The following is a 26,158-nucleotide window of genomic DNA, read 5'->3' on the forward strand; positions in this document are numbered from 1 at the left end:
GCGGGCAAAGGGACGCCGGGCGCAGGCTGGAAAATCCCCGAAGGGACCCCCTTCAGTTGCGTGGGGCGGGGGGAGGGGGAGACCCTGCTCTTGTCAGTGCCATCCCTCCATCGGCTTATATAAGTGTGTGTGTGTAAATGGAAGTCTTCCCGGGTCAGGGGAGGGAGGCTGGGCACAGACTGGCCCTGGAAAGTCCCCTCGGAGTCCTTGCGGGACCCCTCCCTTTCCTCGCCGAGCGATTGTGCAATTGTGTATGCTGCGTGCAAGTGGAGGGGAATGGCAACGGGGAAAGGAAATCCTCAGAGATGTGCGATTAAACCAAGGGAAAGCTGGTCTGTCAGGTTTTTGGTTTTTTTGGGTCTGTCTGGGGCTGGAGTGCAGAAACAGTGTCATCTTCTCTCTCCTCACCCCCCCCAAATCTATTTGAATATTTGCGGGATACACGAGTCGTGGTGGTGCTGGGGGGAGACATCGAAAGGAATTGCTTACAAAGCGCAAAAAGGGTATCTGAAAAACACTGTACAGCACAAGAAAGTCGTCCCCTCCCCACCCCCCTCACCCCCGCCATCCGTGCTGGCTCGGCTTTGTTGATGGTTCTAGGAAGGGAGGGGATGTGTGGGGTAAGCGAGGCCATCGCCGCCGCCGCTGCCTGGAAGGGAGGCAGCTCCATCCGCGCGTCCCCTGTCAGTTGGGATGGCTCTGCTGGCCTCTCCGCCCTCCCCCGCAAGGCTTTACTTTCAGTTTCTGGTGTCGAGGTTGCCTCCCTTTCCCGGATAAGACTTGCATACGCACATCCTTGGTGGAGCGTCGGTTAAGGCTGCTTCTGTTATCAGAGCGCTTTCCTTCGTGGCTGTGAAAGATAGATTGCCCTCCCCCCCGTTAAACAAAACAAAAACAACCTTGTACCCGCGTGGCTTACAAATATTTTCCACGTCTACGAAGAACGGATGTGGAGCACTGGCCTCTGCACGTGACGGTATTTTAAGGGAGGAGCTGTTGTAAATATGTCCTGACATGTTCTCTTAGCTGTTTGATAGAGGTTCTTTATTAGTCGAGTAGTTCGATGAAGCGATGGCTCGCCTTTGTTGTTGGTGGTGGTCATGGGACCTGAGAGGGAAATCTCACTTCTTCTAAATCTAAACGACCTAGTACTACTGGTAACTAAAAGGAACCGGTAGTCCTTAGTTTCTGGAAGGAGGTGGGAGATTTGCACCTCATATGGTTGCAACTCTTTTCAGCTGTCATTATTTTGTGGGACTTGTTTCGTGGAAGTACTTGCTCATATCCACATGTTGCTGAAGTAAGTTGTAAAGGATTGAGACGAAGAAATCATAATGAAAGTGGACCTCCTTATTGTACATTTAAATTATATTTTAAAGGATTGAAAGAATTTTTTTGAAATAGATGTAAGATGACAAGAGACTTGAATTTCAAAGTAATTATTAGTAGTTTAGCATGCAGGCTGTGCAAGAGATGTACAGTATCAGCTTTGGCATATAGACATACAAATAGTATTAAATTTCATGACAGTTGTAATTGTGGTGTTGACAATAGAGATCAATGACATTGATCTCTATTTTAATTTTTCAAGTGCTACTGGAATATTTGGATGGAAGAAAATGCATCTATCACTTAAGGATATTCTGCAAAATCATGTGTCAGCATGTGTATAAAATTGTATTGCTGAGGCTGATTTATCAAGCAATTAGAGCAATTTTAATAGAAACTTTAAGTCCAATTTTCTTGTCTTTGTTCATGTGATTCACTTGTTTGCATCTTTTTCTGTTGCTCTTGTGTTTGTATCAGTATATGCTGTTGTTTTTTTAAAAATATTATAATTAGTTAAAACAAACCATTATGCACATTATCTGTATACCTTGAGCAGAAATGAACCATAAATTGAGTGTTGGGTCCAGACTTACACTTGGGTCCCAACAAAAGCATTTAGTCATGGTATAATTCTTATTGAAATCAATGGAACTTGAATGCAGCCCAGCTTTGGTACAGGAGTGGGACCCTTCTGTCTGGGGGAGCCATCTCTCTCCAGTCCTTGGGACTCTCCCTAGGTCATGCCTCTGACTGGCCCTGCTATTCAACCTCCCCAATTGCTTTACTTGATTGGAATGTGTCCTTGAACTGCGAGGAAGCTTACTTGTTTAGACGGGGTTGGAGAGAAAAGTTCATAGAAACACTGACTTTTGTGCAGCTTGAATGCAGCTTAGTGTAAGGGTTGCATCTGTTATGCTACCCATTCCCCACCCCCACCCATGCAAGTTTGCCCACAGGGAAAAGAGCCCCACTCTTGCTTCCGTAGATACCAGCTAAAATGATAACTTTTTCATCCCAACCACAACTGGTAGTAGGTGTGTGCATGTACATATGATGACCTTTAACAGAGAGCAGGACAAGAGTTCTATCTTTCTTCTGCTTCCTGATCTCTGTGGCTTTTGATACCATTGGCCATGGTTACCCTGGTAGACTGGCTCTGTGGCATGGGAACTGGGGGGTGGGGAGGTTGGCGGCGACACTGTTTTACAGTGATTCTGGACCAACCTTCGGGACAACGTACTGGGAGAGTGCTTTTCAATCACTTGAAAGTTACACTATGAGGTGCCACAGGACACTATTCTGTCTCCAGCACTGCTTAATGTCTGCATGAACCTGCTGCAAATGGTCTTTGGAGTTTTTGGCCATCGGTATGTTGATAATACTAATCTCTGTTTCTCTATAACACCTGAATCAAGAAAGGCTGTGTGGGCCCTGGACTGGTGCCTGGATGCAGTGGTGGGAAGGATGAGGGGAAATAAATAGAGCTTGAATCCTAGCAAGGCAGAGGTATTGGTTGAGTGGCTCCTGTGGCTGAGAAATTGGACACTTGACTACCCTTGACAGGGTTGCACTCCTCCTGAGGGAGCAGTTACAGTTTGGGGGTGTTTCTGGATCCAGTTTTGTCACTGGAGGCATAGGTAGCCTCCGTGGTTAGAAACACCCTTTACCAGTTGCAACTGGTGCAACTGGACTCTGGGAGAGCTTGACCACAGTAGTTGGATTGGATTGGATTGGATTACTACAATGCAGGCTATTGGAGCTTCCCTTGTGCTTGATCTGCAGTTAGTGCAAAGTGCTACAGTATTGTTGTGGACAGGAGTGAGACCCTGACAGCATATAAATCTGTGCTGGTTACCTGTTGCTAAGTTCAAGGTGTTACTATTAGGATTGCCTTACTCTATATATGCTCACTGAACCACTATGATATGCAGAACTGACAATGTTAAAGGTGCCATGCAATACCTGTTCCACACTTGGATATTTTAGTGTGGCCGCACCTACATTTGGAACTCTTTGCTTATGGACATCAGGTGCCTTTGCTATACTCTTTTTGGCACCTGCTTAAAACATATTTGTTTAGGGAAGCCTAATCAGACATGTGGAAATTATACACATTTTATCTATTTAGCCATTGTTGATTTTAATTCATCTTTTGAATGTTTTATATACTTGTTTGTAACTTTTTTGCAAACAAATTTAATGTTTTTTTGTGAACCTCTTGGAGGGTTTTTTTAAGATAAAAAAATCAAGAAGTGTGTCTATAGATACTGTACAATTTTCTGAATATTAAAGTAATCATCAGACAGTGTCTGACACTGAAATGCAATTCTCCTTGTGTTATATCCATACAGTTTTGCAATTGTCTTGAAATACATCTTTATTACATTGGTATATCATTGTGGCAGTATTTTTCAGTCTTAGCATACCCAAGACCGACCTTTAATCCCAACCTGTAATATGAGACCCAGTTTACATTATTTATTGCATATGTCTTTCTTTTTCTCTAGGATGATCAGGTGCAAATGAGAATAGCAGGGCTCCTGCAACTTTAACAGCTGTGTAGAAGGGGGAGATTTCAGCAGATGTAACTTGCAGGGATGAGAGATGCTGCACTGCTGAAATTATCTCTGCTCTGCAGCTGTTGGTGGTACAGGAGTCTGATAACTCTTATATTTGTTAAAAACTAAACAACAACAAAAAGGCTACAGTACAGGTGCCACTGGTACAAGCGACCTTTGATTCCCGAACCACCAATCATCTGTAGGAATGAAAACAATACCTATTAATTTGAATACCCTGCATTTAGAAATGAAAAACAGAAGACTGCAGTGGGCCTTAATTTTTTTATATAAAACCAAATCCAAATATCTGTAGTCAACAGGCAGTACACACACACTCACTCTCTTTATCTCTGTGTGTCTTTAAAGTTTCTGTGTGGTTAAGTTTGACCTTGTACGTGCAGCGTACATGCTGCTTTCAAGTTTTTACTAAAGATAAGGTATATAGCTAATAATGATTCGACTTAACAAAAGAGCTAAAGTCCCACTGTCTTCAAAAAACAAGCTACTGTACTTAACTGTCTTTTGCGGAAAATGAATCTAAAGCAAGGGGAGGCAATGTTATTTCTATCGGTTTTATATAAACCTCAATGTCATTTTCTTTGCTTTTTTGCATGATAATTGTAGCCAGTTTGTCAGCTGGTCATTCTTGGGGAGAAGTCATAATGATGTGTATATGGACTATGGACTTAATTTTAATTTACTCTTTGTTATTTCATTTACATTGTCTTTGTCAGAGATGTGAAATTTCTGGAGATTTTGAATGAGTGAACAAACTTGTGTTTTTTTGTAGAAAAAACTTTCTATGTGGTAGTATCAAACCCTCTTTCTTATCTCAAGGATATGAAATTCATTGTTCATATTTTATGTAGTAGTTGCCATGTAAAATACTACCTTGAAATATCTGGTTTGTTGTATTTATGGAATAAAGTATAATTTTTTGGTGGTACGGTGCAATCCAGTTTAGCCCCTTTAAATCCCAGTTGTTTCAGAGGGATATAAAATCCTTTAAATATTCCATGTATAAAACGTTTGTTTTATTTGAACACTTAGTTACAAATATACCCAGTGTTTGAAATAGACCTGCACAAGGATGCCTCCTAACAGCCCCAAGCCTATATATATTTATCCAGCAATAAGCCCTGCTTGGCCTGTAATCTCTGCACATTTACATGAGAGTAAGTTCAGTTGAGCATGGTGGTAGTTACTTCGGAGCAAAAATGCATGTCTTTTGCCAGCTGACAAATAGGAAAAAATAAAATGTGCAAATAGGCACACTCATTACTGTGGTAAACAAAAAGGAAGGTCACATTTTTTTTGGCTCAGGACTGTTGAGCAGAAATGAAAAAAAACCTCTTTTTTCAAAGAGAAAAACAAAAATGGAACATCCACATAATGCATTTATGTAATTATATTATTTCCGCCCCCCCTACAGCTATGTACCTTCCAAGCTGGTATAACATGCATCTGATGAAGTGGACTTTAATCCACACGTTTGTTAGTCTTTAGGGTACCACAAGACTCTTTGAAATTTTACTCTAAATCATCAGTAATGATGAAAAAAGGGCTCTCTCCTACAGAAGCTCATGGCTTTGTTATTCTTTTGCTTTAGCACAGTAACAAAGCCACCCCTCTGAAAATAGCTATACCTTCATTCTGAAAGAAAAAATATTTGAGTGTTCTTTGTCCCCGCTGCCTCACACAGTTGGACCATAAGGAAAAATGTGTGTTCTAACTTTTCTCATCCCTGTCTTGTTTTTAGTATCTTCCTCTACCAATGCAGATGAAAAGTTAAACCTAAAATATTATGCATATATTGATAGCAACACATTGTCATGATTGGTTCTGGTGATTACTGTCTTCCTGTGTAAAACAGGCTTCCACATCTTCAGATTGATGGGGGACTTATGGAGATGGTCCACCATTGGAGACTGATCCACTTGGGTCAACTTGGCTGTTTGGTTTAGTGAGGAGTAGTGTAAAATTAAACTTCCTGAGCAGTGCTGTTGAAAGACTGGCTGAATCTGATGAAGCATGCAGTGGAGTCTGTTTGCAGGCCCATGAGTTGAGTGATGTCAGCAATGAAATCTACCTTTTTGGCCACAATTATATCCCCTGAATCACATCCAGTGGGTTTCTTCTGGTTAGGGAAGGGTCTTCTATGCCAATAACGTTCTCTACCAAAAGGTGAGCCAGTGATGATCTCTGTCCTTTCTTAGTTCTATGCTGTGACTTGAACACAACAATTCTGTTAAGGGTACTGGTTGCCTGATACTGTGAAGGCCACCCCACATACCTTGACTCACATGGATATTAAAGTCAGTTAGGAACAACTAATAGATTGTGTAATGTCTCCCTAGAGAGCAGGATAGTGACCTATTAGTCCTTAAGAAGGTAGTGGTTTGTCACTTTCTCAAGAAGTCATCATTATTTGTATTTGGTTTTTATGTAGGTTTGTGTCTCAAGCAGTACAGTTTAACTGTTTATGTTTATTATGAATAATGTCTAGATAAGTGGTTCCCAAATAGCTAAGTACTGTGGATGCCCTGTTTTTAAAAAGCCAAGCCATGGACCCCATATTTTTGAAAATTTTGAAATTTCTATGGTAGTTTTTGTTATATAAATGGTGCCACAGATCCCCTAGGTGGGTTACATGGACCACCAATTTGGAACCACTGGCCTAGATAATTTAATTTACAAGGCATCTCATAAACACAGGAAGTAAAATAATAAATATAGAAGTATGTAGTGGTGATTTAACTACCTTTAGACTTGTCTGCATCTAGCTTCCCTTTTCCTGGAGAAGCACTGGGAGTATGTGATTGCAGTAGGAGAGTATCTTCATCTTGAGGCAATGCAAGAGTGTTGATAGTAGTCAAATGCTCAGCAGCTTTTGGTGTTGCAGATGCTGCTAATTATGCTGTTTTGCAATGGCTTCAGTTCTTAAATGGGGTAATGAGTCTTTTTCTCCAGTGGTTCAAATCTTTTGTGTCTGTTAAATGCAGAATGTGGTTACTAGGGATGCTACCTCAGCCCTCTAGACATTTTGTTGCTCAGTCCCAAGTGGATTGGTGTTGGTTCTGATTTTGTTTGACATCCATATGAAACTATTGGGTGAGATAATTTGCAGTGTTGGAATGATGCCTCATCAACAGGCTGACATCTAACACTATATTTTAGTCACTGAACACCTAGGTGTTTCTATGTCTGTTCAGAATCAATGTCTGGAAGCAGTGCATAGTGGGTCAGGTGGAGGAGGGTACATAGTATGAAATTTAAACCAGATAACTCAGAGGTGGCGATAGTGATAGTATGTCTTTGGAGGGAGTAGCTTTTCCTGTGATGACTTCCGGGTTGTAATTTTTCCATGGGAACAGCCTTGGAGTCTGGCAGGTGTTTTTGATCTGTGCCTAGTTTTTATATACAGGCAATTCCTTATTTGTGCACATTCAGTATTTGTGTGACTGCTGACATGTGTGCCATTTTCTGCACAGCAAGGGCACTTGTGTGTGTCCCGCTGATGTGCACGGTGCCTCTAAACACAACCCATGCATAAACGAAAAGTTGCCTGTATTTCCAAGCAAACGTTAATATTACTTTTACTCTATTTCCCCTATAGAGTGCGTGATTTCTTAGTGGAATTTAATGGCTTATGCAAACTGAAGCCTATGCGAGTTACAAAAAGGAATTTAGTCTTCAAAAACTAGTCATGAATAATTTGATGTTGTTCCCACAAATGCTAATTACACTTACTGAGAGAACAGTTGTGTCTGACCTTGAGGGACTCACCTTGGGCTTTACATCACTTGGGGCAACCAGAAGCCATAAAAGGCATCTGATTTGTATCTCTTCTGCTTCAACAGATCTTGTGTAGTGTAAACAGTATGGACCTTGATAACTTCAGTTCTTTTCCCTTTGAGGGTATTGCTCAGGAAAGGCGGAGAGGAAAACATCTTGTCTTGTATGATATATTGACAAAATTTGATCGCTCAGTCACACTTCAGAAGAATCCAGGATATGGGTTAATAACCACTCTGAGTCCCAGCTGCAGGGATCATTCCTTGCTAAGACTGAGACTAACTGTAGAAGAAGAAAAAGGAACATAGCATGCTTTTCCAGCAGTATGTGAAGTTGTCCCTCAGGCTAAGGAATCCAATAGGCTCTTGTATTCAGATCTTTACCTACCTACTGATAGTCTGATCGTATTAAAGTATACTAAAAAAAAAAGTCAGTTTGAGTTCAATGGGGCTTACTCTGTGCATATCACATGCTAAGATTGCAGCATAGAAGCCACCTTCTCCAAGTTTCTTTCTGAGTAGCGTTTGGAAGCACATGTTTTTAAAATTGCTATTTCCTCTTTAGGAGCAGATTTTGCACAAATAAAGTGTAGCCATAACTATCTCCTCAGCTAATTATCCATGCAAACTATTAAGCAGTCCATTAAAAATTAAGCATGCCTTCAAAGAATCATCCTTTGTTGCTTCAGTCTTCCTGGCCTTACAACTCCAGTCATGCTATAGATAACTAGAGCTTCATTAACATGTGACCCCAAAAATTTGGGTCCTTTCCAAACTGATGCCAAAGTTTTGTGCCGCCAATCCTACATTTTGTGCTGCCCCCAAACTGAGTAATTGACACTCAAACTGGGGCCAAAAGGTTACCTCAAAATACATTACTGTATGTTCATATTAGGAGCTTAGAACACAGTGAGGTAATTTCCCCCACACTACATTTCAGGCCACATTTGCATGGCGGTGGTGCTGGTGGTGGTCACATCAGAGATGGGGCAGATATGTTTTCACCCAACATGGATGATGATTTGGATTCCCTAGCTGTTGCAACTCCCTCAGAACTCACATTAAGCTGTCACCTGTGCATGTGTGACAGCTGCTAGCATAGCTGTCAACTTTTCCCTTTTCTTGCGAGGAATCCTATTCAGAATAAGGAAATTTCCCTTTAAAAAAGGGAAACTTTGATAGCTATCGCTGCTAGAGTATTTCACATTACTGCTTGCTTCTCATTTGGTTTTCTAGCTGGATTAAAGCTGGTTTGAGATAAAACATATCAAACAACATTATTTGTTAATAAACTACAGGATTGATATAAATTGTGGCGAATGTGTGAATGCAGCTTCAAAAACTAGCAGTTTGAATGCACTGTATTATTATAATATATTATAATATATACTATCAGAGTTACGTTATTTTAGTTGTTTCTCTTTCAAAGTAACGGAAAGTGACTTACATTAAAAGATGCATGTGGAAAAAACAGTAAAGTGAACATATGCTAGCTGTAAGCATCTCTCTCTTGACTTCAAACATACTTCCCAGAGAATAGGTCATCTTTAGGCACCTGATTAAGAAGATATGTACCTACCCAAATGGCAAAACTGTTGAAAACAAATTATCTGCTGGTATTTGTGTGTGTGGCATTTTGTCAACTTCTGTTGCTGAGATAGCAAGTAATCTGTTTTTTTAATGTATCCCCTGTGCTTGTTGCTGGTTTGGAAATTTGATCTATTTTAAAGTAGTATGTATTTTTTAAGAGTGAGAAAGTTATTGGAATATCAGGAAATGTGTGAATTTTATCTCTCTTTTTTTCCTTCCATCTTACTATGTTTTTAGTAGAGGGGGAAATTGTGTTATTATTTATTTATAAAAATATTTATATACTGGAGTATTTTAAAAATATATCACAGCAGTTTACAACAATATAAAAACAAAATCAAACATTAACATCATAAAAAGTTAAAAGCAAATTAAAAGCAAAAAGAAATTAACAACAAGCATCAGTAGACCATTTTTGGGGATGTACCCTTAATTGCCTGCCTAGGCTATTCCTGGCAAAATCGAAAAGTTTTCAGCAGGTGTTTAAAAGTTGGCATAGAAGGTACCTGCTGATGTGAACAAAGCTACTTAAGTTGTACTCCCCCTACCTTCCAGCATGTGTCAGAGGAAGAGATCAAAACTATCAGCTTCCAGGTTTAAACTAACCACCACTAGCTACGTAGACCTGCAATTAGTTTAAATTGTGGTTTATTCAAACAAGACAAGACAACAAAGCCTTGTAGAAACTTAAAGACTTTTGTGGGCTTTTGTGGACTTTATGCAGTGCTTTTTTTCTGGGGCGACGCAGGGGTACGCATACCCCTAAACATTTTGTAAATCTTTGAACTTTTGTCCATTTACTGTATTTATTTTTCCAAATTTGAACTATAAAATGGTGATTTTCTTGAGTCAAAATGAGAGTACCCCTAAACATTTTCTTTTAGAAAAAAAGCACTGACTTTATGAAGTTTTATCCTGAGTTACAGGTAGGGTGTGTGTGTGTGTGTGTGTGTGTGTGTGTGTGTGTACACATACACACATCTCTGTGAGATTTTCTGGATGGATATCGTAAACAGTAATGTCAGAGGAAAACAGAAATCATTCTCCACACCTTTCTGAAAACAGTGACTCAGAGGCTGTCACAAAATGCAAGATTCAGTCAATCCCACTATTGTTTAATTCTGGGCACTTTTCTTTTCACAGTTTTACATACACAGTTCTGCACTGTACGTAGGATTCAAACTTAAGCAGGAAATTCCCATTCAAATTTGATGCTAAATGCTTGGTCATTAGAGTTCTTTATCAGTAACCCCTTCATTGCTTCTAGAAGTACCCAACTGTCGTGAGTTTGTCAGGAGTTTGTGGAGGTATGATGGAGAGTGCGGTCTGACCCTGAAGAGTGGGAGGAGCTTGAGGAGTGAAAGCCTGAAGACACTGGAGAGGGTCCAAGTAGGGTGGTGGTCATGGATTCTGAATCCCAAGAGACATCTGATCCAGCAGAGGATCCCAATTGGTTAGTGGGTTGAGAGTTGCTCATGGAAACTCTCAGAAGTCCCTCCTGTTACCACTGGGACATGCACCTCCTTAGCTTTTGCTGCTGAGGAGTGCCTTCCAGTGCCTCCCCCTTCAGGGAAGGGAGCTAGGAGTAAATATGGTGCCAAGCTGGCACCTTCCTCATCTCTGTCACATAGAACACAGGGACATCAGTGTTCACAAACCTCAGCTAGCCAGCCCATGAGGAGGAATGCCCATTTGCTTGCCACGATAAATGATGTACAGCAGGCATTCCTTCATTTAAAAGGAAGGTGTAGGGAGCTTGTTGCTTGCTGGTTCAATGTCTTAGCTCTTGCCTAGCAATGCCTTTGACTTCTCATGTAACTTCTGATCCTTGCAACTTGGCACTTTCCTTGTGTACCATTCTAATCTCAAAATAAAAGCAGGACAAGAACCTTGCAACGGGTTACACTTTTTTGTTCCTGGTCTGGTGCGGGACGATACACACTAAATTCACCCTTTCCAGCTCTTAGCGGGCTCCTTTTAGCCGCTCTCCTTAAGTGCTTTTGGTTTTCAGTTTAAGATCTCTTTAAAAATATTGAAGTTGAGATCTCAACATTCTGATTTGTAGTGAGCCCAAGGTGTTTTTTCAAAAAAGTTTTGTAACCAAAGAATTGTGCAAGATTACTTGTGCAAGGCAATAGGCTATGTCATTGCTACTCAAAGTGGTGGTCCATGGACCAGTGACAGTTCACAAGGCATTGGTTGCCGGTCCAGAACAACTCTGCTGCCGCCCTGGCTGGCTGGCTGGGAAACTTCAGGGACCAAATATGATACTAGTCCCTGGCATATTGGGGTTGGGGGAAATGCCATCCACTACATCAGATAGTCCAGTGCTTCTCAAACCATGTGTCTTCTCATACATACCCTCTAAAATGTATCACAGAGGAGCTACTTTATTCCACAAGATTGCTAGAAAACATTTTGGGATGTGTAAACAAACTGGCCATTACATAGCAATGTTGAGGACTTCCCAAATAATTCATTATAACCAGATTTAATACAATTCTTGTTGTTGAATTTTGTAGAAGGGCAGTCACCCTCATTAACGATATGATTTTATTAATTTGTCAGATATGGAATCAAGAATTGCAACAGAACACTATAAGTTCAAAATCTGGATCTTAATTGTATAGGAAGAAAGTGACTGTGAAAGTGAGACAGAAAAGAGAAATTTAGATACATGTTATTTGGGAGTTGGGGAACTGAACTGGAACAGTTCATTCTGATTAATGTATACTTGTGGAATTGTATAATACAGTATTCTTAAAATTAGTGAAATCTGCTTACTTATCTAACCAACTGAAACATAGTTGTAAAATAATGTTTCCACACAGACATCATCATCATCATCATGATCATCATCATCATCATTATTATTATTATTTATTTTGTTTTGTAAAGTAGGTGTCTGCTGTGGGGACATTGAGGGTGTCCATATGGAGGGGGAGCAGGATAGGTGATAGTCTTTACTAATTGTAGTATGTTTCATAACCCTGAATTCCCTTAAGCAAGAAGTGTACATATACAGTGGTACCTCAGGTTACAGACGCTTCAGGTTACAGACTCTGCTAACCCAGAAATAGTACCTCGGGTTAAGAACTTTGCTTCCGGATGAGAACAGAAATCGTGTGCCAGCAGCGCTGCGGCAGCGAGAGGCCCTATTAGCTAAAGTGTTACTTCAGGTTAAGAACAGTTTCAGGTTAAGAACAGAGCTCCGGAATGAATTAAGTTCTTAACCTGAGGTACCACAGTACAACTTCATGCATGCTACCAAGGAATATGCCTGGCAGTAAAGGGTAGTGCACAGACACTAGCCCTGGGCCTGCTGTGACAGGAAATTGTCTTGCACAGCATGCTTCTCCTCTAGTCAACACAGTAAACTGTCAGATTGGACAACAGTGGGAAGGATGTGCTAACAGGCTTCGTGGGAGCCTCTTGGTCATCACCTTTAATTGCTTCAGCAGCAAGAGACAACTAGCTTCTGCTCCTGAAGCAAGTAGGTGAGGACAATTGGGTTCAGAAGAAATTCCTATTTCACCTGCTCTTTCTGAGCTCAGGTTTGCTTTCCCTGTTCCTTTTTAATACAGAGGAGACAGCCTCTCTTAGCTGCTGACGCAGTTGCAATGGGGGTGGCAGGGATTTATGTTGGGAGTCCTTTATTCTAACCTTTTGTAAATGACAATCTTTGTAATTAGAATTTCATTGAATACAGTGTGTTTGGTATTAAAGTATTTTAAAAATATGTAAGAATATAGGGGAAACCTTATAAAGTATATCAGTAGTAGATCCAGCTCAGCGCTCTACACCAAACAGTAGCTAGATAAGATTGCTTGGTTTCATGTGCACAGGATATGAATAATTTGGCATTTATTTATTGAAAAGTCTGCAGGTCAGGTCGTAGCTACTGTATGACTTTAATAAAAGCAACAATTTATGAATATGTAGCTCCTGAAATAATAACAAAGCAAGCTAAACAAGGGTAGCTGAAAATTGAAGTAATTCTGTATAGTTAAACTTATTGCAAGGGAATGAGTTCTCCTCATAAGTATAAACTTTGGAACTGTCATGTGATAGCAAACAGAGGCAGGCTTCCTCAGCCTTGTGCCCTCCAGGTTCAACTCCCATCATCCCTGACCTTTGGCCATGCTGGCTGTGGCTGATGGGACTTCTTGTCCAAAACATATGGAGGCCACCAGATTAGGGAAGGCTACGTTTTACAAATGACAGCTGTATTATTTGATCATATTAGTGTCAACCAATGCCCTACTTTCATGTACAGTTGTAACACATTTCTATAAGCAATAGCATTAAAAATAGTTGCATATACCAATGTTTTTTCTGCTCCCTCTTTTAGGATTTGTGGCACCAGAAGGGAAGAACTTTGATTTTGCAAAGATTCTACTTGGTTTACGAAGTTCCTGTATCTCAAGCTTTCTGTGTTACCAGTTAACATCACTGAGAAGATTTACATATTTTGCTACTAGCCTTCTAATCTTCCCAGGGAATGCACCATGACATCAGCAGCAGTTGACAGTGGAGGCTCAGGTCTTGAGTTTGACAGCAATGGAGTACAAATTCAAGGCCAGGTCAGAAAATGATGTACAACCTTTCTTCATGTGATCTTTGTAAATGCTAATTGTGGATACAAATGAAACATGTAATGGGAGAGGATCATGCCCTAGATCATGCTCAGAGAGAAAAGAGAACTGTTGTGTCAGATAGATTACAGGTTTTGACTTGGGGGAATGTGCCTTAGAGCATTTATTTGAATGTAAGTGCTAGATTCATTAAAATAACTTGGTATTTAGAACAGTCCCTGAAGCCATATGCGGGCTATGAGAATTACTGCAGTTTTTGAAAAACAAGAACTTGCCTACCTTGCTTCCAAGATAAGTTGGTAATTACACACATCTGTTAAAAACATTCAAATACGTGGGCAAGGTAAAGGAATGAGCAGTGATGAAAAGCCCAGATCTGAGCTATATGTTTATCACATTGAAACGGATAGGTCTTTAAATTGTGCAACTTTGGACTAAACCCTTAATGTCATTTCTAATTATTTCTGCAATACTGTCACTTCTAGTTATTTCTGTAATAATATATCTTGGTAAGTGCCAAAGTTCATGGAAATGATAGGCCGCTTGTTAATTAAATGCAACAATGTTTGCATACTGTGGCTCATGGTGTGTTTCTGATGAGCCTTGCTTTAGTGGTTGATACATTGTATCTGTCTCTATCCCTCTCTCCACCCCATTCTGCCTACAGATATACCCAAATTTATTTGTAATCCTTTAAATACATACTTTTTATTTAATATTCTATGAAAGACATCAAGTCACTGAAGGGAAAATGGAAGGGATTATTTGGATTAGGATGGCAACACATTCTCTTACTGTGCTCTACAGGAGAACGAGCCAGTCTCTGAATATCCAGCAGTGATTGTAGAGCCAGTACCAAGTGCCAGAGTCGAACAAGGATATGCTGCACAGATCTTTGTTTATGATGATGAAACTTACCTTCTTCAAGATGTTGCAGAAGAACAGGAAATCGAGACAGAAACTGTGAAAACAGGTAAACCTCTTTACTTACTTTTTTTTTTTGCTAAGGATGCAAACATTAATCAGCTGGTATGCATCACTACTGTTTTAATTGCACATTATGATTCCCCCTTCCATTTAATGGGAACAGCTAATGAAAAGGAGATGGGGAGGAGGCAGGTCACTTGAAGGGGAAAATTTATATATATATATATGCTCAACCAAGTAACATCATTATTATATCATTTTACAATGCAAGCAAATTATATGGATACAGGGTATCATTCCCAAGCATAGCAAAAATTGAATATGTAAGATTCATTAGTGTGATGAGGTTCCAGCTTTCTCAAAGCAATCTGAGTTTGGCAGTGCTATACTCTTCCTCCTTTGCCAGTTACCGTTTCTGCTGCAATTAGTAGATCGACTGCCATTTCCAGATCTGATTCAGGAACTATACCTTTCAAATAATTCAATAATAATACAGTTAGTGGAAAATATCCTGTCTTTAGGCTCTGCACATTGCACAAATGTGCTAACTTATCTTTCCTGCATAAAATCTGAATAAGCTTAGGATATACTTTTCTTTACAGTTTGTATACCAGTCTAGTAGATAGCTTGCCTCTTAGGGTAAAATTTATGAGGTTTTCCTTTTAATAATGAAAACAATGGCTATCAGGCCAACAGTACTCATTTAATCAGTGTCAATATGGTTCAACCTGCTTTTGGAAGAGGGCAAGGGAAGGGGAGGTGGAAAACTAGTTGGTGTTACTATGGTAGTAACTACTTCACATTCCCTTATGGGAGGAAGATGGCCGCCGAGCTAGCTGCAGAGTTCTGGAGGTTATCTGAGGCAAGCTTTTAAATCTGCTTTTTAAACAGGCTCGACACCGAGCCAACCTTTGAAACCCCTTTATAATATATTTTAACTCCTCCAGAGCTTTTAAGTAATTTAATAGTTCTTTTAGCTTGATGCTTCTAAAAAAAAAAAAGAGCTCTTTTGTTGCCTTGTTATCTTGATGTCCGGAGGGTTTGCTCCCCGCGCTGCTACGCTCCTCAAGTCTGACCGAAAACGGGTGACGGCTGATTTATTGCCAACTTCGTGTTATGCCCTGAACTACAAGCTATCAAATTACAAATTACAGACAGCTATCCCAAATCTTGCCTCAATTTGGACCTTAGCCTATAGCTGGGTGGAGCTTCCGACTTCCTAAGAGACATAGTTTTTGAAATAGGAAGAATAACCCTGACAACAAAGATTTACAAATGGTACTTACTAGAAAGAAACGTAGGGACCTGGGGATAGTGACAAGCCCATTGTTCCAGGAGTGTTATGAGAAACAGAGTAAAATCACGCAATACTTTTTACATACAAGGGACAATGAGAATGGAAATGGAAATGGGCAAAAGATGGCTGAGGTGGTTGAGTCGAAGCAGGATGAGGCTCTTCTTTTTCCCTCTGCTGCTCAAGATCACACAACCTCCTCTAGAGGAATACAGGACTCGGAGAATAGCAACCAAAATAGAAACACAATGAGCCTGGCCCATGAAATAGTCTTGGCTGAGATATTATCTTCAGAGCTACAGGAAGAAACCCGAAACTCCCAGAAACCCCAGACTTCATCTATGGGCTCCCAGACGGAAAACAATGACTGCTATCCTCAGGACTGGCTGCTCTCTATAAATCTGGATCTGGCAGCTATGAAAAAATACTTAACAATAACAAACGGGCTGCTCCTGACATTAGTGGAAAATTATTCCCTTCAAGCTAAAGGCTCAGAATTTCATGGTGCCGATCCACCAACCACCCCTCAAGAGCCAGAATATATAAAGCAACCAGCAACCAGCAAGTGCACACAAGGATCAGCAGCGGAAAACCATTTACACCAAGGAAAGGGCATAGGGTTGTATGTATCTGTCCCTAAAACTGAATTTCCTATCGATGTAAATCAAAAGAAGCGAGGCATCAGTAAGAGATCCCATAAGAAGAAAGCTGAAACTAAAAAGAAAAGTAAGAACATAAAAACTGCAAGGAAATCTGTTATAAACCGACGTGCATGTAAAATATGCTGGAAAAGACTATATAAGCTGATGCCAAGAAAATCAAAAACAAACTCTAACAAACCTGCTATACACGGCAGCAGAGAGAACAACAGTGTGGATTCAGGAAAAAAGATCCAGCTGAAGTCTCTGAAAGAAACATCATCGCTGCCTAACAAAACAAGTGAGGAAACGGAATTACAACCCGGGTGCTCTATGCTGAAACCCCAAGGATCCATAAATATTAAAGAAGACCCACCCCATACCATTGATTATGGCAGATCTCAAGATGAGCCAGTAGCAGGGCAAGACTTGCCCCAGGATAAAGGATGGAAACTGATGTTGGCAGATAGGAAGTTAGCATTTCTTAACTACCCGAAGCCAAAGGGCTTCCTTACACAGGAAGAACGCTCGGTGCATTTTGTGAATACTTTAGATGACATGCTGCCAGGGAAAATAAAATTAAAGGACATTACTTCAGTAGATTTTATATTCTACAATGGATACTCTCTGCGAGTGATTGCCTCCTTCAAAGATCAAAACTTGGCTAAATATATATATAGATCAAGACATTTGCTGTTAAAGAAAAGGATAACGGTAACAAGATTCTTTGAAAACAGCACATGTTTGAAATTGTTTCCTGATGAGTTTACGACAGCTGAGATAAGATTTTCTTGTAAACCAAAGGTGGAGAGAGGACACTCAAAAGACAAACTGGAACATACTGAGCAAGGGTCCTTGAAACTAAGACAGGAGATGAGACTGCCTAATGAGGGGACGGATAACTTCTATCCAGAAGAAAAGGCATTAATAAATCAGTTTGGATTGTTGCCTTTCCTTGCCCAATCTGAGATCTTGAGAAGATTGGAGACCCTTAGAAATAAGCTAACAGAGATGAATGCTCAGGAAAAAGTAAGAGAGAAAGAACCGGCAACGGACCAATTAAAGAAAGAGAACCTCTCTGAAAAAGCCAAGACAGACCCCATGAAAGATTACTCTTATAATACCTCTGCAACTGCAGAAATAAACCTGTTAACAACAGATCTAACACAGTGCGCAAGGGACAAACTACCATCTAAGAAGGAAACCATCCTTATGGCAACCATGAAAGACTACCTTTATAATACCTCTGCAGCTGCAGAGATAAACCTGACAGCAACAGATCTAACACAGTGCGTAAGGGACAGCAACAATCTACCATCTAAGAAGGAAACCATCCCTATGACAACCACAACGCGCTCTTGGACCAGCATGAGATACCTGGATGAGGATGAACTTGGTACCAGTCAAATAGAACACCTCAAGGTAGATTCGCCAAAAAAAGGAGTATTGATCACTAATGTTAGCACGCTGCACCCTTCAATTGATTCCATTGAGTACCTGGGCGACAATACATCTATGGACATTGCCAAAATGAATGAAATCCAACTAACAGATAAAAAGATAGGCCCAAAAAATCTTTTAAAGGCAAATTGACTAAGATCAATGTTTGGCAAGACAACGTGCAACCTTGCCTTGCTAACTTGGAATATTGCAGGTTGGCAAAAGAGGGCCTCTGACCAATCCTTTGCTAAATATATCCAGAGACATGACATTGTGTTCCTCCAGGAGACCTGGAGCACAAGTGAAGTGGAGCTAAATGGTTTTTCTGCGTTCTCCCTCCCAGGTCTTTTAAGTACTAGAGGGGGGCGAGTTAAAGGTGGGTTAGTTACCTTAATCTCAGCAAGGTTAAGGGCCATATTTAAAGAACTAGACCCACTAGACCATCTGGCCACAGCTGTGCAAGTACAGTGGAGAACCCACAGCTTGCTGCTGATTAACGTATACCTACCCCCACAAAGAGAGAAAAGATTGATAAGAAACACTTGGGCTCAGTTAGAACAGTATCTTGACAAACTATCAAATCAATTTCCTGATGCCTCTGTAGTGGTGGCAGGCGACCTAAATGCCAGAACTGGACAATCTGATGAGGCTTTGTATGCCCATTTCCACGAAACAGTCCCCATTATAGAGGAAACCCACCCAATACCAGCTAGAGTCTCAAAGGATAAAGGCTGCAATTATGCCGGCTTATGCCTACTACGCTTGGTCAACAAGTTGGACTTGGTTATACTAAATGGCCGTACAGAGGGGGAGAAGGTCGGAGAATTCACATTTATATCTAACAATGGCGCCTCCACAATTGACTATATAATCGTGTCGTATGATCTTCAAAACAAAGTTCTGGAATGCAAAGTGGAGGAGCGCTTAGACAGTGACCATCTGCCATTAAGTGCACTCGTAGCTGCGGGAAAGGATTTATCCTGCGCTGAGAAAATCGAGCATTCGAGCCCTACAGCTCTGGAGCTTAGATATTCGCGTATCAGATGGACAGATGAACTGCATAAGGAAATTTCAAGCAGGCTATGCTCAAAGGAATTCCTCACTAAGAGAGAAAACCTTATAACTTCCTCTAGCCATGAACTAAAGATAAATTTATTTCAGGAGTTAATTTCACTCCTTCAAGATTCCCTGAAGGAAAAAAGGAACAGGCCAAGTAGGCAATCTTCAGTATATAAAAACTCCAAACCCTGGTTTGATCAAGAATGTCAGGACATGAAGCTAAACTTACTGAAAAAATACAAGAATTATAGATCTGCCAATTTACCCCAACTCCCCACGGGCTGGTTTGAAGATAAACGAAACTATAAAATTTTGATCAAAAACAAAAAACTCCTGGCACAGAAAAGAGAATGGAAATGCCTAATAGATGCATCCAGAGAGAGAGATTCGGCCACCTTCTGGAGACTGGTAGCAAATGGAGTGCGATCTACTTCCTCAGAAGTGGAGTTTACTATACCTGCAGGGACTTGGGAGGCATTTTTCCAATCTTTATATTCAGCTCTGCCTTTGACACAGCCACTAATACAGTGTGCGGCAGGTGATGAGTGGCCTCCGGTGTCGGTTGCGGAGATTAGGAGGCTTATTCAGGCACTCAAGCATAGAAAAGCCCCGGGAGCAGATAATATTTCTCCTGAGCTTCTCAAAGCCAATATTGACTGGTGGGCCCCAGTCCTTGCCACCCTTTTCACCAGCATAGATCAAACAGCAATAATACCAGAGGACTGGGGATTGGCAATCATCGTTCCCATATTCAAGAAAGGCTGTAAACTTGATCCAGCAAATTACAGACCAATCAGTCTCTTAAGCATCATTAGCAAACTTTATGCAACTCACTTACGTGAAAAGTTTGCGGACTGGCTGGAACAGGAGCACATCCTAAAGGAAGCCCAGGCTGGTTTCAGGGCACATAGATCAACTCTAGACCAAGGACTGGTATTGCAACATCTAGTGGAGAAATACACCTCAAAGAAAGGAGGCTCCCTCTATGTAGCCTTTTTAGATTTCAAATCAGCTTTCGATTCGATACCCCGGCATAGACTTTGGGAAAAATTAAATGCCACAAACATCGATAGACGTCTTTTGCTTCTTATCCGTAGACTACATGAAAATACTCGGATCCGTGTTAGATGTGACCGTTATGGGAACCTATCAAAGGAAATCCAAAGTTTCCATGGTGTCAAGCAAGGCTGCGTTCTTGCCCCCATTCTATTCAACTTCTATATAAACTCCTTAGTCGGAAAGATGGAGGAAGCAAGTACTCATTCCCCAAACCTAAACAATATACCAATACCAGTCCTTTTGTACGCAGATGATGCGGCACTTATTTCCTTCTCTTGTGTGGGTCTAAGAAAACTTCTACGAGCTCTTACAGAGTATTGCGAAGCTGAACACCTAATAATAAATTATACTAAATCAAAAATTATGGTGTTCCCCAAGAGAAAACTCCGACATAAATGGAAAATTAATAACCAACCTATTGAGCAAGTAACATCTTTTAGATATCTTGGAATAATTTTTGATGAGAAGGGATCTTGGTGCCATCAGATTAAGAATTCCATTGTCAATGCGCAAAGATCTTTTAGAGCTATCATAAGATTCTTTTACAGAAAAGGAGGTCAATATGTTCCTGCCGCCTCCCAGGTCTTTGTTGCAAAAATACTTCCACAACTGATGTATGGCACCCAGATATTTAATTGTCAAAAACTCAAGTCCCTGGAATCTGTACAAACTAAATTTTACCGCTCCCTACTAGGGTTACCTACCTGTGTCTCCAACACTGCCATTAGGCTGGAGGTAGGTCAACTCCCTATCAATGCCAGGATATGGATCCTGAAGATTCACTTCTGGCTAAAACTCATATTTTTCCCAGTGGGAGTGGCTCCATTGACCTTATTAGACCCGTTCCAGTCTAAATGGAGATTGTCGCTTTATGAAAAATTGAAGGGCCTGGGGCTTTCCCCACAAGAACTTATAGCCGCAGGCTTTGAAAAGGCAAAAATGATGGTGAGCCAGCGAATAGGAGATGTAGAGCTTCAGGACCATATGAGCAAGATAGATAAATATCCAGCTATCCAAGATTATGAAAAAGGGTTTAATTTAACCCCATATTTGCTGGATCTACAAATCGCAAAATATAGGCGGGCGTTTACCCTTACCAGATTTGATGTACTGCCATCTGCCTTACTAAAGGGCAGATACGAGGGCACACCCTATGCCGAACGAGTTTGCCCATGTGGTCTGAAGGAGGTGGAAACGGCTTCACATGTGTTGTTACACTGCGACCTTTACGGGGATATCAGGTCACTGTTTATCTCTCCTATCGTCCAGAAATTTCCAGGTCGATCTGAATCCCAGCGGCTGAAAATCCTACTAGGAGATAAAAACCCAGAAGTAACACTGAAAGTGGCCAAGTTTTCTGCGGCCGCGACCAAGCGGAGGGCATTAGTTGTAAAAAAGTAAAAGATCTGACTCTTGGACAAGCCCCCCCCCTTTCTTTTTAAGTCTACACATATATGGTAGTGCATATATGAGTATATATGTGCGTGTGTGTGGGTGTGTGTGCATATGTGCATTGTTTTTATGTATAATTTTACAACTTTTAATTGACACCATCATTCCCTCGTAAACTACTGTTGTCTTTATGTTGGTTTTTTTTTCTTCTGGTCTATGACCGTAATAAACTTATTCATTCATTCATTCATTCATTCCCTTATGACATGAAATGAAAATGCCAAATACGAACTTTTAACTATGTGGAGATTTGCACTTTTATAAAGAAAGTGCTAAAAACCTGTTTCCTTTGGTATCCTCAATACACCTTCATTTATGCTTTTCAATGCGTAAGCAAGACTTAAATTAATAACTCAATGTATTGGTTAAAAGCAAGGCAGTGAATTTATTAGGACTATAAACTAAATTGTAACGAGATATTTTTAATCTTCGTTGCTCTCTGATTGATTTTTAGCACTGCAAATATACTTTATGGGGAAGAAAGTTCCACTGGCATTTGTGGCTTTATTTCTATATTATGCTTCTGATTTAAATGTGCTAAAAGACTAGTGTACTCATAGAAAGTATGGCTGGCTTATAAATCTATTTTGACTTAGTACAATGAGTAAATAAATCTGCATTTATTTATTCATGAGTGAATTTATAAATGGCCAGCATTTTAAAAAATTGTGTAACAATGTACAATAAAATTCTTATAACATCATAAAATACAAAACGAATGACCAACACTGAATCAAATTAATTCTTTATAAATGCTTAACCAAAGAAATGCAGGTGTAATGAAATATCAAAAATATAGGTACCTGTCTGATTTCAATTAGAACAGTGTTTTATAGTACTGATGCTACTATGCTAAAACTTTTTGTAGAAATGAAATGTTTAGGTTAATTTGTGATAACTGGAACAGTCAGGAAGGATTTTCCAAGTGACTTCTGTAATCTGAGTGGTGTTTAAGGTACAAGGCGCTCTTTCAGGTAACTTGGATCTAGGTTGTTTAGGGATTTGTAAACTAACAGTAATACCTTGAGCTTAGCTTGGGAAATGTACAGTGGTACCTCGGGTTACATACGCTTCAGGTTACATATGCTTCAGGTTACAGACTCCGCTAATTGCCTCGGGTTAAGAACTTTGCTTCAGGATGAGAACAGAAATTGTGCTCCGGTGGCACAGCGGCAGCGGGAGGCCCCATTAGCTAAAGTGGTGCTTCAGGTTAAAAACAATTTCAGGTTAAGAACGGACCTCCGGAACGAATTAAGTACTTAACCCTAGGTACCCCTGTACTGCCATTAGTAAGATTTGGATTTGTTCTAGTTCAACAAAGTACCAAAAATTTAATATCAGTTTAATTCCTTTCACTTAGTCGTGTGATCAGTTATGGTCTCTTGATGGAATAAAAACACAAGAACTGCTTGCTGGATCAGGCCAATAGCCCATCTGGTCCAGCATTCAGTTCTCACAGTGGCCAACCAGATGCTTGTGGGAAACCAGCAAGCAGGATTCGAGCAGAAGAGCACTCTTGCCTCCTGTGGTTTCCAGCATCTGGCATTCAGAAGCATTGCTTGTGGATCGTCACCAAAATGGCATACTCCAGATTCCACAGTTAGGTGAGATTTGTAATTTACTCAGGATCCAGCAACAGTGGCAGACTTTGGGTATCATGGTATCTTGTGCAAGGCCAAAATCCCACTCCCAAAGGCAGGTAAAGAGGCACCCAGCTTTGAGAAGGAGGATCCAGTCAGAGCCTCACACCTCCTTCCCAAAGTCCAGCGCCTTGCTTACCAGGATTTGAGCTGGCATCCCCTTGGCTCAGCTCCCGGTGTGTGCGCACCACTCACACAGTCCTAAATCCACCCCTGCCAGCAGGCCTGGTCCCAGCCAACACTCTCCTCGTCCCATCATGCAACATGCCATGCTAATTTCAAAAATTCCTGAGACATAAAGAGGAACTTGTGCTATGATATGGAGAGGATGCTGCTAGAAATGAGGTAGAGAGAAAAATAGCTATATGAACTAGCCATGCACAACTCTAGATTGTGCCCTTGGACTGGAAGACAGAGGCAGCACACCTTTGAATACTAGTCATTAGGGAACAGCAGTGGGAAAGGGCTGTGGCACTTGTGTCCTTCCCAGAGGTATCTGGTTGGCTAGTGTGGGAAACAGGATGCTAGACTAGATAGGTCTTTGGTCTGATACAACAGGGTTGGCCTTTAAAATATCTCTTCCCATCCCTAAAGTTCCATCACTTTAGTTCCTGCTTTGAGGTAAGCTAGTAAGAATCCTGAAAAACACGCTTGAAGGAAAATACTTCCTTCTATCTATAACAGCTACTATTGTGCTTCACTTAGGTCAAATGGTGTCACCAATTTCTCAGAGTAGATTTCTTCTGCATGAAGCAAGGTTATAGGTTCTGACATAACTATGGCCAGCATTTAAAGAACTGCACACCCGAGAGCCTTTCAGCTTCTCAAGCAGCACTTCTGCATGCTGTATTGCAAATTTATTATGAAACTGAGAGGGAAATATCAAAAGTAGTTTGTGATATGGCATGGAGTGGGTGGCTCCTTTTCAAAGAAATACATTCCTTTGAAATACTGGGTGTGTACAAATGGTATGCTTGGGGTTTCTTTTTTTTCTATAGTAGGCTTTCTAAAAATAATTATGTTTGAACCTTAAGTGGGTTTATAAAAGTTCTTCCAAAGGTTAAAAATGTATTTAACGTACTGTTTTATTGTATAGAATCATAGAATAATGGAGTTGGAAGGGATCCCAAGGGTCATCTATTCCAATCCCCTGTAGTGCAATCTACAGTGCAATTGTAGTGTAGTCTAATCCCCCTGCCCACAGCCATCCCTACCTAGGTGGGCTTGAACTACCAACCTTCTGGTTAACAGCCAGATGCACTGATCCACTGTGCCACTGGGGGCAATAAAGGAGTATTCTGTAGTACACGCCCAAAAGACATGTTCATATTAGAACATGGACAGTAAAAAAATCCTGAGGCATTAAAACACAATCTGCTTTTAAGGTTTGAGAAACAATCTTTAAAAATTATATTAGTGTTTTCCCTTTTGAATACTGAACATAATCAAAGTAACGGCTTGATGCAGTGAAACATACCTGCCTACTTGAAGCTGTGGGCTTACATAGAACTGAGAATCATGAATATCTCAACAAACAGGCTGGCACCTTAAGACTAAAAGATGAGTTGAAGCTTTCATGGAAATCTTAATCAGGGAAGAATGAAGCGCTTTTGTGAGTTACAGGTATGATTTGGATGCAGGGGATTGTAAACATTGAGGACAGAGGGAAATGAAATGCAGAAAGCAGATGGTGAAAATTGGCATGTATCATTGATAATACATTGGCACAGACATTCTGACAATAATAGGCCAATTAACACTTTTAGTGTGATATAAAAATCCATTGTCCTGATTCAGCAATGAACTTCATGATGAATTGCAATTAATCAGATTCATGCTGCTGTTTCACTCCAGTATGGTCTCCTTAAAAATTAGTTATTAACTTTCCTGTGAAACTGAAGTGTTCCACCACTGGTTTTTTACTATTTCATTTCTGATTATGATTTGTCTTGATTTATTCTTTTGCATTCAAAGCTTTCCTGGATAATATGAAATAATTGTGAGTAGAGCTTATTTAGAGGCTCAGAAGGCAAATATTTTTCTGACATACAAAACTTAGGCCCTTTACTTTTTTGCCATTGATATAATTGTTCCTGTCCTCTCCTCTGACTCCCTTTTATTTTTGAGTCCTAGCAAAGAAAGTCACAAGTTCAGGACAAGTAGTCAAGCATGTTTTTAACTTCTGTTCTTCTGTTATTTCGTTAATTTAATTTGAACATGGAACTTATTATTGGAACATTTGTTGGTTTGAGTGTAAATGAGCACACTTGATGCTTGAGTTGTTGAATAATAAATATAAATTCCAATTCTATTAGTATTTTGTGCTGAGGGCAAGCTGTTATTTTAAATTCCTTTGTTGTCATCACTAATAGGAGGATGTACATATTTCTCTTAAAGAATTCAGTGGCTGTGATCCAGTGATCATGTGAGCTGAACTCAGCTCATGAAATGCTTCTACTGGAAGAAAGTGGTGGTGGGGTGACAGTTTTTGCTGTTATCCGAATGGGGAAACTTTCTTCCTAAAGTGAAGTAAATGTAGTTTGCAGCTTCTTGGAAAATGTCTTAAGTAAGGATATTCTAGTGTTTGGCTTCCTATTTGGGGAGGAGTTCATATGGAATGCAACTCTCTGCTTTCTCATTAATTGTGCCAGAATTGGTGTCAATTTGATATTTTCAGAACAATGAGATGGGAGTGGTGACTTATTTTTGGGGTGCCATTCTTCTCCTGTGTTTTTCACATTGCATCAGAAATCCTCCCTGTGGAATAAACAAACTTTTAC

General features: G+C 40.3%; 2 protein-coding genes across 2 annotated transcripts in view; both read left to right on the top strand.

The window, feature by feature from the left end:
- Nucleotides 1–26,158, top strand: part of NDUFC1 (NADH:ubiquinone oxidoreductase subunit C1) — a 255,356-nt gene that overhangs the window by 37,584 nt on the left and 191,614 nt on the right. The window lies entirely within an intron of this gene.
- The window catches only part of ELF2 (E74 like ETS transcription factor 2), a 45,947-nt gene that overhangs the window by 647 nt on the left and 19,142 nt on the right, over nucleotides 1–26,158 (top strand). The window contains exons 2-3 of the mRNA XM_053403338.1: nucleotides 13,626–13,857; nucleotides 14,677–14,842. Of these exons, the coding sequence (XP_053259313.1) occupies nucleotides 13,783–13,857; nucleotides 14,677–14,842 (241 nt within the window). The 5' untranslated portion in view covers nucleotides 13,626–13,782. The remainder of the gene's footprint in view (nucleotides 1–13,625; nucleotides 13,858–14,676; nucleotides 14,843–26,158) is intronic.

This window comes from Podarcis raffonei, chromosome 9 (assembly GCF_027172205.1).
Source record: "Podarcis raffonei isolate rPodRaf1 chromosome 9, rPodRaf1.pri, whole genome shotgun sequence".
Taxonomy (NCBI): domain Eukaryota; kingdom Metazoa; phylum Chordata; class Lepidosauria; order Squamata; family Lacertidae; genus Podarcis; species Podarcis raffonei.